Genomic DNA, 14226 nt, shown 5'->3' on the forward strand with positions numbered 1-14226 from the left:
TTGAAGGGTTAAAACCAGCACTTTGAATTGTGCTGTGAAATGGGACTGGAAGCTAGTGTGGTTGTAACTGGCAAGGTTCCATTCAACCAGCCCCAGTCAACAATCTAGCAGAAGTATTCTGAAGCAATTGGAGTTTTCAACTGTCTCTCCTTCACCCCCTTCCGAAAGAAAGAAAGAAAGAAAGAAAGAAAGAAGAGCACTACATACAACACACTGCATTAAACCGATCTGAATGTCATTTAAGCAAGCTCTATCATATTACACGGCTCCTTGATTCGCGTGAAACTACATTATGTTCCATGATGGATGAAACCTGTGACTAATTTGTTTTCCTGTATTAATCACCCCTGCACTTCTACTTATAGTAGTTAGCCATGGATCACCTGTTTAGAAAATTCACTGAGAGACCACAAACAAGCAGAAACCAAACCTCTTGTTTCTTAACTACTCCAGCGAACTCTGCAATAAAAGCGAACACTCTACGGTGCATGACACATTTAGAATAAAACAGAACCCCCTTTGAGTGAACATCCTGTTCTTAGACCTGAGTCATATGTTACCACTGAGGCATGGGAAGCAACAATGTCTGCTAAACCTAAGCCCACAAATTTTGTGTACAGACATTACCATTGCAGGGTGGACCACATGGAAATGGATCCCAAGCTTTTATAGTAATAAATAAATTTGTTCTCTTACAGAATAATAATATTAAAATTTATTATTTATATTCCACCCATCTGACTGGGTTGCCCCTTATTCCCTTATATTTATCTTCTTCCTGTTCATAAAATGGGAATAGAAACAGAAAACAAAATAACTTGGTATGAGTTTAAGGCTCTGTGTTATAACATCAGGTCAGAAATGGAAAAATGCAGAGGATACTCTGCCTTAGAGAAGGGTGCTGGATTGGATGCCCCATTTATTTCCTTGGAATCACATGGCTCAATGAAAATTAGAGCCCTTTGCAGGTGGTTCAGTTTAGAGCCTATATAGCAATGTTAGAAACTCAGATACATAAGCTAGGCTGCAAATGGCCCCTTAAACCAGAGTTACAGTCGCCAAAATAGAATGCCTAGTTGCCATTTTGGGGCCAGATGGCTCGAAAGTCCTATTTTTCAATACGGCTTTTTAGTTCCTGAAATTCATTCTGTTTGTGCAGATAAAAATATAACGGATAGAATTCTATCCGATAGCCAGGTGTGAAATGTGCCTGGAACCTGGTGAATTCCGAACGTTAGCCTATAGACATGATGGAGATCTGGAACCACTTTTTCCTGCCCTACTCCACTACATCTTTTATTATGGGTCAATGTGGTTATAAGCAACACATGCAGATCGGATCCACACCATCAAGAACCCTTTAAATTGGGAAGGGACAATGATATACTAAGGGTAGTGGCAATGACGTCTTTACCGCACTGATACTATGGGTCACAATAACACAGGAGCATAGCAAGTTACCTTATACTGATTTCAAACAAGGGTCCCTCCCAACGCTAGCTGGAGATGCAGAGAATTGACCCTTGGACCTTCTGCATGCACTGAGCTAGGTCCTTCCCTAACCTTTATTGCTCCCAATGCCAAATTACCTACTCATAAAGAAACACATTGTTTTGAGGACAGGTATTGTTTACTCCTCCATATGTGTGCTTCAACTGTCGGAGGGTTGGGAAACCCAGATCTATTGCATCTAGCTATGGATAACATCTTGAAAGCTGAATAGTGGAGCTTAGATCACCAGAAACCACAGGAGTGCTATTCTTCACTGTTCACAAGATTCTACTGGCTCAAATGAACTGAAGAACAGATATACTGTATCTAAATCACGCAGCAATTGTCAGCAATAAGGATGCCTTCCTTCCTCCATTCCCTGTCCTCTGTCTTGCTATGGGTCTAAAAGCTATAATGTTACAGTTACGTTGCAAAAAATAGACAGCAGAGCTGCATCTTGCTACGTATAAAGGCAAGACTGTTTGTATTTTGCAAACTTTATTTACTTGCTTACTAAATGTGTTAGTTAGTCTCCTGATAGCAAACACTATTCAAACAATAACTATTTCAGTACATATTTAAAAAATAAAAAGCAAAATCACAAAAGTCCAATGACAATATAAAAACAGCAATTCAACAATTAAAAAGGGAGCTAAAACATTAATTTTAAAAAAAATACTGCTAAAACAGAGGCTGTCAAAGTGGGCAGTAAAAAAAGAACAAAGATTCCACTTGGCTCTGAATGTTGTTTTTTTGTTTTTTTAACTGATATTGAAACTTTCAGCTGTGTTCTTTTTAGTTTTGATTTTTTTAGTTTAAATCCTGTTACCCTTAATTTTTTTAAAAATAAACCACATTGGAGGCCACTGTTAGGGCTGAAAGGTGGCATAAAAATGTTTGAATAAATAAGTAAGTAGAAGTCCCTTTAAAAAATGAAATAACATTTCAAGATGTTGACTACAGCACCTAGTATCAATTTCTATGCTTCTGGAAGCTAATCACAAAATACACACAGGCTTATGAAAGCATGCCAAAAAGAAATCAAGTGAGACTGTGATAGGATGAGGACCATTGGGCAACGTCCATTAATAAAAACAGAATTGTATTCTGGTAAGTGGTTTGATTATCATAGCTCAGTTTGTCAAATGGACTGGATGACAGTATATGAGACAGTTGGCTCCACTCAAAGTGTGTTATGTTTTCATTGCATTCCACTGTCAAATTAATTTCTAGGACTTGCTTACTGGCTCAAGTACCATAGTCAGCCTGCAACAGTAACAATGGCGAGTCTATGATATCTGTCTTACTTGAGAGGTGAGAGTCAAAATACGGGGTGGCAAACGTCAGCTTGTAACCAAAGAGAGACCATGCTGAGCCGCCTGGAAAATGTAAAATGGCATCATGTATCTAATTTATCTTAAAAACAAAATAAAAGTGTCACATCAAGAAGAATGCAACTTCAAATGCTTTTGCTTTGGCTGGGTCCACTGGAGGTATGTCGAGAAGCAACACCAACTTTAGAATTTTGGGACGTTTTCCCATAAATAGCCTTTTAAAGGGGAATTCACACATGCATGTTCACCACTTGATTTCTTATCACATGACCACTCAACAAAGCTCTGTGGTGGAGGTGCTATGGCATGATTATCTATGGTAATGAGGATTCCTTATGGCTCATTCACATATGGAAGTCGTTGACTCATTACGTCATCATTAAGCGATGATACTGATGTTATGAATGAGGAGCCCATGATTTGCAATGCTGAATTAAAATTAAAATTAAATTGAAATAAAAAACATTGTTCTTGGGGTCATAGTGGGAGTTCTTTAGTGATTAATCTATTCCAGAAATGTAAGTCACTCACAAGTTCTGCAGTCACTGAGCAGTAAACACACCTTACACCAGAGCTTTCCAAACTTTTCGTGTTGGTGACACACTTTTTAGACATGCATCATTTCACAACACAGTAATTCAGTTTTACTAGCAAACTAACCCCTTTCCAGCCCCGGGAGGAGCGCAGGGAGTGTTTCCACAACACAACTACACACTGTAGCTGACACACTAATGTGCCGCGACACACAATTTGGAAAGCTCTGCCTTACACAATCACTTTTTCTGAGATAAATCCAAGTGAAACAAATTAAGGGAGTGTTGTTTACACCACTGATAAAACTAATCAGATTGATGTACTTTAGACTGCAGTTCCACCATTTGGGTTTAGCTTGCAGATGCTCCTGGATCCATTACTTTTCCTGGATAGTCAAGTGGTGACTATGGACAGATTTATTTATTTTTAACGAGATTTGGCTGTTTTCAAAGTTACAGCTTCTTCTGGAGAAGACAGATACAGCAGAGGCTATGCATGTCTTAATCACATGCAGATTTAACAACAGTGATCAGACCAAAAGCCTATCTAGTCCCAAAAGCTGAAAAGTAGGACATAAGGGTAATGACATTCTCTCAGCGTTCTTTCCTAGCAACTGGTATTCAAAATCATGGGATGATAGCCAATGATAGTCATACTCAGAGCAAACCTACTGAAGTCCATCAACATAAGAAACTTAAGTCCATTAATTTAAATGGATCTACTCTCAGTAGAGCGTAGTTGGATATCAGCCATGGTACCTCTAACCCTGAAAGTAAAATATAGTCATCATGACTAGTAACTATTGATAGCCAGATCCTCCATGTACAGATCCCTTTCAATATGGTTCATATTACTGTCATTCTGCTCAATGTGCTCTTAAGAGATCACTGAAAATTTGAGTTATTCACAAAACTGAGTATTCAATCATTTGCTTTTTAACTTGGCTTACTGAGTCATAGACAGGTCGGTAACAGGACTATGGAGAGCTGTAAAGAGGATACTAACTGTTGGAGGAGCCATAGTGTTTGGCCAGTTCATCCTACCCATGAAGAACAAGAATTTGCTATAGCTGTGGTTAGTTTTTTTTTTGGGGGGGGGGGGGTAGCGTATCTACTTGGAGACCCCTGGCAGGCTGGTGGGGAAACCCTAAAGGGGCTGACACCAAAGAAATGACTGCTTAAGGGGGCATTCTTTCACTGTCTGATAAGGCTGAGGCTACTGTTGTGAATGAACTTGATTAGAAATGAGAGACTGGAAAAGGAGGGGAGAGTGTGAGTTATCTCAGTTTCCAAAAGGAATGCTGGAAATTACATCTGCGCCAAAAGCTGCCAGTGAAAGTGAATGGTGGGTATTTGGATATTTGCTATATTGTTCTGATTGACTGTACTGCCTTTTTTTCTTTTGTACTACTATTTATTTTGTATTACTGTTATATTTTATATTGGCATTTTGTATTAATATTATGTTCAGCCCCAAAAGTGGTTAAAATATAATCTGTAACATATAAACTGTCGCATAACATTTCATTCTTCTTTGATTTTTGATGTGTATGTATGTTTCATTATTACTGTTTTATAGCTTTTAAGGACAATCCATCTTCTTTCCACCTCTTATCATCTTCCTTTTGTCACGATGATTTCCTCTTTTAAATTCATTAGCAGTATGTTGATAATCTGCAGTGCTTCTTTTATTCTTCTAATCTCTCTTCTCTTTTTGTACGGGTCATTGCTGTTCTTCCTGGATGCCTCTGCTTGGCTCATCTAAAACTAACTGTGGAGAAGGAACTGCTGGACTTGCCTTTCAGTAGCCTGACCAGTAATTGGCTAGGATGGGATGCCAAAATGCAGGGGTGCGGCTGGCAAGACTCGGAAAGCATTCAGACTCCTCCTGATGTCTCATAAGCCTCAGAAGTAATTGTGGAAATGGGGTAAGAAGAGGAGAGGTTTGAAGAAGACAGAGGTTGCCTCTTGAGGAAAGGATAAAGTACCATATTTTTCGCTCTATAAGACACACTTTTCCCCTTCTAAAAAGTAAGGGGAAATGTGTGTGCGTCTTATGGAACGAATGCAGGCTGCGCAGCTACTGCTGAAGCCAGGAGAGCAAGAGGGATTGGTGCACACCAATCCCTCTTGCTCTTCTGGCTTCAGGGATAGCCACGCAAAGTCTCTTGAGCGCAGCAGGAGCGCTCCTGCCTCTTCGCTCAGGAAGCTTTGCGTTGCTTTCGCTGAAACCAATAGAGCAAGAGGGATTGGTACACACTGATCCTTCTTGCTCTTCTGGCTTCATTGATAGCCATGCAAAGCCTCTTGAGTGCAGCAGAAGCACTCCTGCCTCTTCGCTCAGGAGGCTTTGTGTTGCTTTCGCTGAAGCCAGGAGAGCAAGAGGGATTGGTGTGCACAGATCCCTCTTGCTCTCCTGACTTCAGTGATAGCTGAGCAGCCTGCATTTGCTCCATAAGATGCACTTGCTCTTATGGCTTCAGGGATAGCCACGCAAAGCCTCTTGAGCACAGCCAGAGTGCTCCTGCCTCTTCGCTCAAGAGGCTTTGTGTTGCTTTCTTGTTTTCCTCCTCTAAAAACTAGGTGCGTCTTATGGAGCGAAAAATACGGTAGGTGGTAGCCTGGGTTACTTACTTCCCCCTAAGGATAAGCAGGGCTCTTGAGGTTGGATGGGAAGACAGAAAAGGAATGCAATTTTTCCTTCTCCCTGAGTCATGGGTTGGGAACCTCTGGGCCTCCAGGTGCGCTGCCAGGCTACGATTTCAGCCCTAGCTTGGAAAGTGGGTGCGAGAATACTCCATTTAAGCAAATGCTTCAGAAGAAACAGTTTAATACTATTGCTTCCCTTGAGAGAATTTAGTTATATGGAGGGATTTGGCAGGTTTATATAAGAAGAAATGTAAATCTGTGCCTCACAAATAAAGCTTTTAAAAAGTTATCAACCACCCAGGGGTAATGATTCTGTGCACAAAGCCACGTAAAATCTATTTAAAAACTAAAACCAGGCAGTTCTACTGGACACTGTCAGTGAAAAGTCCCGTGAACTGGATTCCATAGGATTTTATAGGTCAAGAAGAGCCATTTTAAGTAAATAAAGACTGAATGGCAACCACCATAAACAAACTAAGTAACCATTCACATTCCCACCCGCCAGACTCATAGGAGCAAACGTTTGTACCAGCTGTATTCTGTTACTCATGCATGCAGAAGACCAGCAGAAAGGACGCTGGAGTAGACTAAACAGGACAAACCCAAAGGTGTTAACAAGGACTTTCTCCAATGGTAGGACAGAGGACAAGGATGGCCTTTGGAAACAGTCCAAAGGACAGCTAATGGCAAATCTGGACCCAGCCTAAGGGCAACACTGATGTGGCAGAACCTCACTTCACTATTGCTGACTGCATCCATATAAGACGATGGGAGACAACAGAAGGACCTTCAACTGATGGCAAATACAGGGCAAAATCTGATCAAAGCTGAGCACTTTTATTGCATTCAACTGAAGAGCCAAGAGCACAATTAAATTGTTGGAAATGTTTTAACACTGGCCAGATTAGGCCTATCACCTTGCCTAGATTGCTATGAAGAGTTTTCTTTCCTTGTAAGATTTTGACTTCTGATGCTGACAATCAAAATATTTAACTGAACCTGCAGCTAGCTTCCCAGCTGAGCTGCTGAATGACAGCCTTCTTGTATTTACATATAAACAAAAAAATAAACTACCTTTGATAAAATTGTCAACTTTGCTTACACAAAAGAGGATTCACATACTCCATTAGGTGGCAGTGTATGCTCAGCAAGCTAGACCTTGCAGATGGAAACCATTTTTAAATTTACCAATAAAACAACATGTAGTGCTACTGCGAATATTTCAAGAAATGCCCAGGAATGACATAGTAACTGAACACAAAGCACACACTGGCTTTGTACTATTATTCCTAGCTTGTCCTAGGCAGATGAAGTATATGTAGGATTGCTCATTACTGTCATATTTTAGGGAATGTGTATTCATCTCAGAAAAGAAATGAGCTACAAATCAGTTTTATCAGCACAGAGTAACTATTGCTCAAAAACACACAGTCCTATGACACTTTAAATGTAAGTAAGTTTATTGCAGTCTGGGTTTTCACAACAAGTCTGAAACCTGAGTGACCTTGCTCTATAGTGGGTGTTAGGAGAGAACAGGTTCCTTGTGTGAACTTCCTTAAGTTAATTTTTTTGGGATCCAAGCATTAGCCATTATGGAAGAATTGGTTCTCCACTGCTGTAGACGTTTGCACTGCTACACATATAGTCCTCTTGGAAATTAAATAAAGTAACCTAATTTATATGGGATTGAACCTACAATACATAGTAAGTACTGTCTGCTATATTTAGCAGAAACACTATACCCAGATTAGAATTTTTTTTTTAAAAAAAATTGCTATTGTAGCACTGAGGTCACATGCCAGCCAAAACTACTATGTTGTCATATGTTGTATGTCAATATCCCTAAAGTTAGCTTTGTTTTTTTGTTTTTTTTTTAAAGATGAGCACTATTTGCTGTGCTGGTTTGTCTGAAAGCCTGCCCCTTCTCCATCTACTGTGCAAGTATCGAGGTTCAGCCTTGCTCAGACCTGGAGTTGGAAGAGGAGGACAAGGAGCCATCAGCAGACCCCTGTACCACCACTGACCCTAAAGAGCTCCTGAACACAGCCATGTCTACCACATGGCAAGAGATCTCTATATCCATTCTTCTTGTTCCTGGCTGGTTCCTTCACCACTAGGACTGCAGAAGTAGACAGGAAAGTACACCAGACAGGAACCTCAGGGCCGCTGGCGAAGTAGATCTGCATCTACTTCTTCATGGTATGTTCATCTGCAATATTAGAGTAGCATTGCAGCACTTAACTTGCTATGACAGCAAGTGTTTTAAATATATATAAACTCTTTTCTATATGAATGCAACTACTGGAACCTTTGCATAAGTGTGGCATTTGTGTATAAAAACACTCAGATTTGTGGTTAGGAAACAAATTAGTATTTCAATAAAAACTAAAAGAAAAAAGACAGATGGATGGAAAATATATTTTTACTCTGCAACTCCTGCTGCAAATCCCAATCTAAACAGAATCACATAAAACTAGCTAGTGCTTTTAACAGCTGATCTCAGGTCATTTGCCACCTCATCCTGTCCTCCCCCACAGCTATTAAAATTGTTCACACTGTATGAAGTCTTAACTAGATTTGTTATGTTTTATTACTGTGAACCACTTTCATATTCCTCTCCGTAAATAAAAAGTGGTGTGGAAATATTTTCATAAATAAAAATATGAACAACACTAATATTCAATATGTTATGAAAACTAAGGGTTGTAGCCAATGTCAGCCCCACTCAAGAGTTCACGCACTGAACATGACTAATGAACATAATGAACATGACTAACAGTTCAATTAATTTCAATGAGCCTACTCTGGGTAGGACTTAGTTGGCTAAAACATTATCTGTTCTGGGGGATTCCGCTTAACTGTCAAGAATAGATTTGGGGAGGGACTGGCACACATGCAGGGGGAAAAGACCTGTTGCACATGCAGAAATTCTTGAGTTGATAGGGCATAACCTCAGACAGAAATATACGGTAATTATTCTTCCCATTTCCAGAATAAGAAACTGAAGAAACACTATCTTTCCATGGCAAAGTGAAATCAGACTATAGTCTTGCTTTCTTCCAATCTCACATTCTGAAATATTTTTGAATTCTTACAGGGAAGTCAGGTAAGAATGTAAATTGACACAACTTGGTACTCACTTGTCTATCTCAATACCAAGAGGATTAGCAGGGCGCAGAGACAAAGGGGGCATCCCCTTGTTCCTGTCAGTGCGCATGTCGTAATAGTTAATTTCATCAACCCAGACTGCAGACTGATCCAAGATACCTTGAGAAAACAAAGGAGATATCCTTAGAAAAACAAGCTCTGTCGAGCATCGTGAAGTTCTCATGCACTAAGTCAAAAAGTCCTACAAGTATAAAACGCATACTTAGATAATTGTCTGGGGGAAAATAGGGTAAAAGCAACCTCGAAACCCTGCTCCTAATCTGCCTCTGCAGCCAAAGAGTTACAGAGCAATACGGTTCAGAGGATTTTATTTGGATTTCTCACCTACGACACAAAATATGGTGGGTTGTTGTTGTTGTTTGCTTTCCTGTATCTATACTGCAAAAGGAAAACTTCAACTGGCAAAAATAATACATTTAATTTTGGCTCTACATTCCACCCTGCTTTAAAATGCACACGTGCCCAAATAGCATCAGAAAGATCCAAATATATTTTACGCTATCACGTGCCGGTATATCATGTATATAATCATAGCAGTTTTATTAGAAACCCAGTGGAATGCCCATTGGATACAACAGAACATACCGCTATACAGAAGTCCATGAGCTTGAGGTGCTAGTATGAGAATAGCCTAATTTAAAAATTGATCAGCAACCAAGAGAAGCTCAAGTATTTTGAATTCATAAGATTTTACATAGAACAGCTGACGTTCAAAGTCAGAATAAATACTCTACATGGCCCTAGGTTCAATACCAACTTCAAGGACCAGGCATGGATAAAACCTATGCCTGAGACAGGTTGGGGAACTGTTGCCAGTCAGAGTTGACAGAACTGGACTAGATAGGCCAACAGTATAAATCTGTATAAACACAGTATTACGATTTGTTCAAGAAACCCACTTGCACATCCCATGAAGATTTCCTTTTTTACAAAAAAAAATTATTACAGAACAATACTTACAGGAAGAGAAATAAATGGATAATACAACCATACCTATTTTATCAGGTTTCAGGAGTTTAAAAGAAACAGTGGAAGTTCCTTTGCCCCCTGACTTTGTAGTGACGATAATGTCCCCTTTGTCATTCTTAGCTTGACCTACTCGACACACAATTTTGCTGGCAGACATCCATTCAGCAGTCAGAAGACAGTTGTGTCCACAGATTGTCAAGCCTGAGAGAGTCACACAAAGCAGAGGAACAAATGTTGCTTAACAGTGAATATTTTTTATTTCATCATTATCGGGGGAACCTGAAGTGCTTTCAGCCCACAAACGGATCTCAAGTGTCTTATGGATTCACTCCAGAAAGATTTTTTTTAAGTGTTGCTCTAAATACATAAACAGTAGCCAGTACAGAAATACTCAGTCTTGACTACCGGGTGAAAGTGACGATACAGATACAACACAGCAAGCTTGCTCAAAGAGAACAAGTGGCATGTTACTGTAGTGATTCTAAAAACTGGGGGCATGAGACACTTGAAGGGGCAAATTAAATTTCCCCTGGCAGAAAACCTTTCACTGCATCCCTACTGACCCATCATTTCAACATGATCTGAGAAAAAGGAAGCTCAGGAAGAAATACCGCAACAATACTTCCCCTGGGCTGGACTCAACTAAGCAGTTCTGCAACAGGGCTCCCCCCTCTTCCCCATCCCTCAAATTGGCTCCAGAGGTGTCAGGAGAACCCCCAGAACAGCACATGGGGTGAGAGGGGTTGTTCTGTCATGCAAGTGGAAATACTCAAGCTAACTGAACATTTGTTTTAGTACAACACTGAATTCCTCCCCTGGTATTTAGGAAAGGATCTCTTCAACTTCATGAAGAAAAACCAACAACATTTTATTGTCTATCAAGTGTTTTCATAATACCACTACCGTAAATTATCAGCAACTGCACATTTCCAAATAAACTCTGCTGGATGCATAGTACTGCCATCGAGACGGAAACAGCTTTCTTGACTTTACCTATTAGATCTGTTGGGCCCATTCCCAAGTTCTCTCCTCGAATTGTGACCTTTGTCCATGAGATGCCTTCATTGGGAGAAATGCCCGTCACAAGAGGGGGTTTGCGTGTGTGAGACATTATAGCTTTCTTCTTTGACGAAAGACTGATATATTCAGCAGTCTAAATCAGGAAAAAAAGTGAAATGCTTACATTGCACCAATTACGATAAAAGCTAGAAACGCTCAATTGCGTGATTTAAAATGGCTTGCTAAGGTGTGTTTAATTCTTAAGTGCTGGTGGTTCCTAAGGAATATCAAGATGAAACTTCTCAACTTTCGAATGAGGGCTGGGTCAGATGCATGGGGGCGCCCATCTGAAAACCCAGGGAGCTCCCAGGATCACTGCCAGGCTCCCAGCCAACGCTGTCTGTGTGAACTACTAGCTCCATGTGGGTGGCCTGTACGTGAATGCCCTGATTCCTGCTATACCAGTTGGACCTTTAGATCCACACCCATGGAACTACTTTTACGGCAACATTACCGTATTGGGCATTCAGTTTGTTGTCAGAGATACCTGAAAGGAACCATGAGCCAAAATGATTCACATCAAAAGAAAGCATGAAATTACCTGCCACAGTGCCCTTCTTTCTACAGGATATATCTGGGTTGGGCAGACATCAGGTGTGCACTATTGCAGAGTGCAAGATGGGGCACCACAACTGCACCATTGTTCTGCATGTGGCAGTGCTGCTGTTACTTGGGAGTACGGCAGCATGGATGCAGGAAACAGTGGAATGGTAGTAACAGGTGAAAGCATGCATGTATCAATGCCTGCTCCAGCCAACCCAATGCTTCCCCTGCCCTTGTCACTGCATCCAGCAAGTGGCAACACCATCACCGCCTGGAGGGTGGTATAGCAGCGGTGGTCCATCTTATGTACTGGGCTTGGGGTCTTTTACTAGAAAGACAGATACACACACTAAAAAGACCCTGGTTCAAAAGACTTGCACTTGGAATTACATCAATTTGAGTACTAAATTTATTTAATTCTGTAGTATAACTTAGGGCATGGGGGGCATTATTTCATTCCTGCTATTTTTAGCTTAAGTTTGGAATCAGAAATTTTGCAGATCTACTGCAAATCACCCAGGCCTTCTGCACTAGGCAAACTGAACGGCCGGACATTGCCTTGAAAAGGTGACAGGAGCGACCCATGGGCATGACCCCCATGCTCAAAGCAATGGCAGCAACAATAAACTGCTTCAAGGCTCAAATCCTTCACTAGCTTACTCCAGAGTAAAGCCTCGCTGAGCATGGCGAAACGGTACTTTCGAGTGAAGCAAGGTTAGGATTAGGCATTGCAAGTGCTGGATCAAGTACAGCCGTACCTTGGAAGTCGAACGCCTTGCGAGACGAACGTTTTGGCCCCCAAACTCTGCAAACCCAGAAGTGATTGTTCCAGTTTGCGAATGTTCTTTGGAACTCGGAACGTCCGATGCGGCTTCTGATTTGCTGCAGGAACTTCCTGCAGTCAATCGAAAGCCGCACCTTGGTTCCTGAATGTTTTGGAAGTCAAATGAAAGGATTCTGTTTGGCTTCCAAGGTATGACTGTACAAGGATGCTGAACCAGAACTTGTTTCATGCGCGCTGTCTGAGTTGTGACACTAGGCTGGCCGTGACCCATGACAGAGCCTGGTGGCCCAGAAAGCCCAAAGCGCACGGTGGCATCCTAAGGCTCACCTACAAGCCGGCCAGCGGGGTATGCATGTGTGGTGTGTGTACCTTGGGATGCGAACGGGATCCGTTCCGGAGCCCCGTTCACATTCAGAAGCAAACGTAACTAGCGACGGCACGTCTGCGCATGCGCGCATCGCTTTTCGCCACTTCTGCGCATGTCGTCATTTTGAGCATCTGCACAGGTACGAGCGGCGAAACCCGAAAGTAATGCACTCCGTTACTTCCGGGTTGCCAGAGTGCAACTTGAACACGCTTAACATGAAGCATATTCAACCCGAGGTATGACTGTACTTGTATTATTATTAATTCATAATATGAATAATTATTTCATATTATTCATATCCATATTATTATTGCATGTTTGTATTATTTCATATGTGTGTGTGCTTGTATTATCTTTCTCTCTCTCTCTGTGTATGTGTGTATATATATATATATATATATATTTGCATACCGCCCTTCATCTGAAGATCTCAGGGCGGTTCATAGCATAAAAACACAAGATAGTAACAGAAAATGCATAATACAAACAAAAAAACCCTCCCAGTTAACTCCCCTCCCCCACTCTCTTCCTTGGCAAAATAAAATAATATAAAAATAAAAGCCCCACCCAACCCCTCAGCCGGGCTTTCCCTCAGAGCCCTCAGCTGAGCTGGGAACGGAGGTGGCGGAGAAGGACCCTCTCCCAACCGTCAACCGCCACCTGAGGCAGGAAGCCTGCAACTGCCGCCGCCGCCCCGCTCCCTAAAACGCCACTCAAGCGGAGACCTACCTCCCGCCGGAAGAGCAGCTGGCGGAAAAGGGGCGGAAGGAGCGCTACGCAAGAGGGCTCTGACGCCGGCACGCACGTGACGCGACGGAGCGGAGCGGAGGCGGACGCACGTGACGTGGCCGGGGCGAGCGCCGGCTGGCTGGCTAAGCCTGCGCTGCCACTCAGCCGTCCGCAGCCAATGGCTCGCTAGAGGAGGGAGCGGCAGAGTTCTTTGCCCCGCCCCTCCTCCTCGCTCCTATGCATGTTCCTCTCCAGGGTCGAGCGCGCGCTTTGGGTCCGTGCAAATTGAGTTGCTACTCCTCCATCTACTTTGTGGCAGAGTGATACATTTCTTCTTCCTTTTTTATTCGTTCAGTAGCAAAGCATTCAGAAAACAATTATCCTCATGCTGTCGGTTCAGGTATGCTACCCCAGATTTCAGTAGGTTATTTCACTGTTAGCTTGTTAACACTGCGGTGTTTGCAGTGCTCCCTCCACGAGAGGCTCTGGACGGAAAGTTCACAGCGCAATGTGCTTGTGGTTGTTTCAAACAAGGCTAGGAGACAGGTCGTTGAAGCTAGGAGGGCGGCAAGTGCTTCAATTTGCAAAACCATCTACTGT

The 14226-nt window shown here is 41.9% G+C and overlaps 1 protein-coding gene across 2 annotated transcripts in view; it reads right to left on the bottom strand.

Moving 5' to 3' along the window:
- Positions 1–13745, bottom strand: part of EXOC2 (exocyst complex component 2) — a 79281-nt gene extending 65536 nt beyond the window's left edge. Inside the window, exons 1-4 of one of the 2 annotated variants that reach the window (XM_028737849.2) lie at positions 13627–13745; positions 11138–11297; positions 10169–10345; positions 9148–9274 (exon numbers count right to left, since the gene is read on the bottom strand). In XM_028737849.2, the coding sequence (XP_028593682.2) occupies positions 9148–9274; positions 10169–10345; positions 11138–11255 (422 nt within the window). In that variant the 5' untranslated portion in view covers positions 11256–11297; positions 13627–13745. The other variant, XM_028737850.2, reaches the window with a different exon arrangement.
- Positions 13746–14226: the final 481 nt, after the last annotated feature.

The sequence above is a fragment of the Podarcis muralis genome, chromosome 8, assembly GCF_964188315.1.
Source record: "Podarcis muralis chromosome 8, rPodMur119.hap1.1, whole genome shotgun sequence".
Lineage (NCBI taxonomy): Eukaryota > Metazoa > Chordata > Lepidosauria > Squamata > Lacertidae > Podarcis > Podarcis muralis.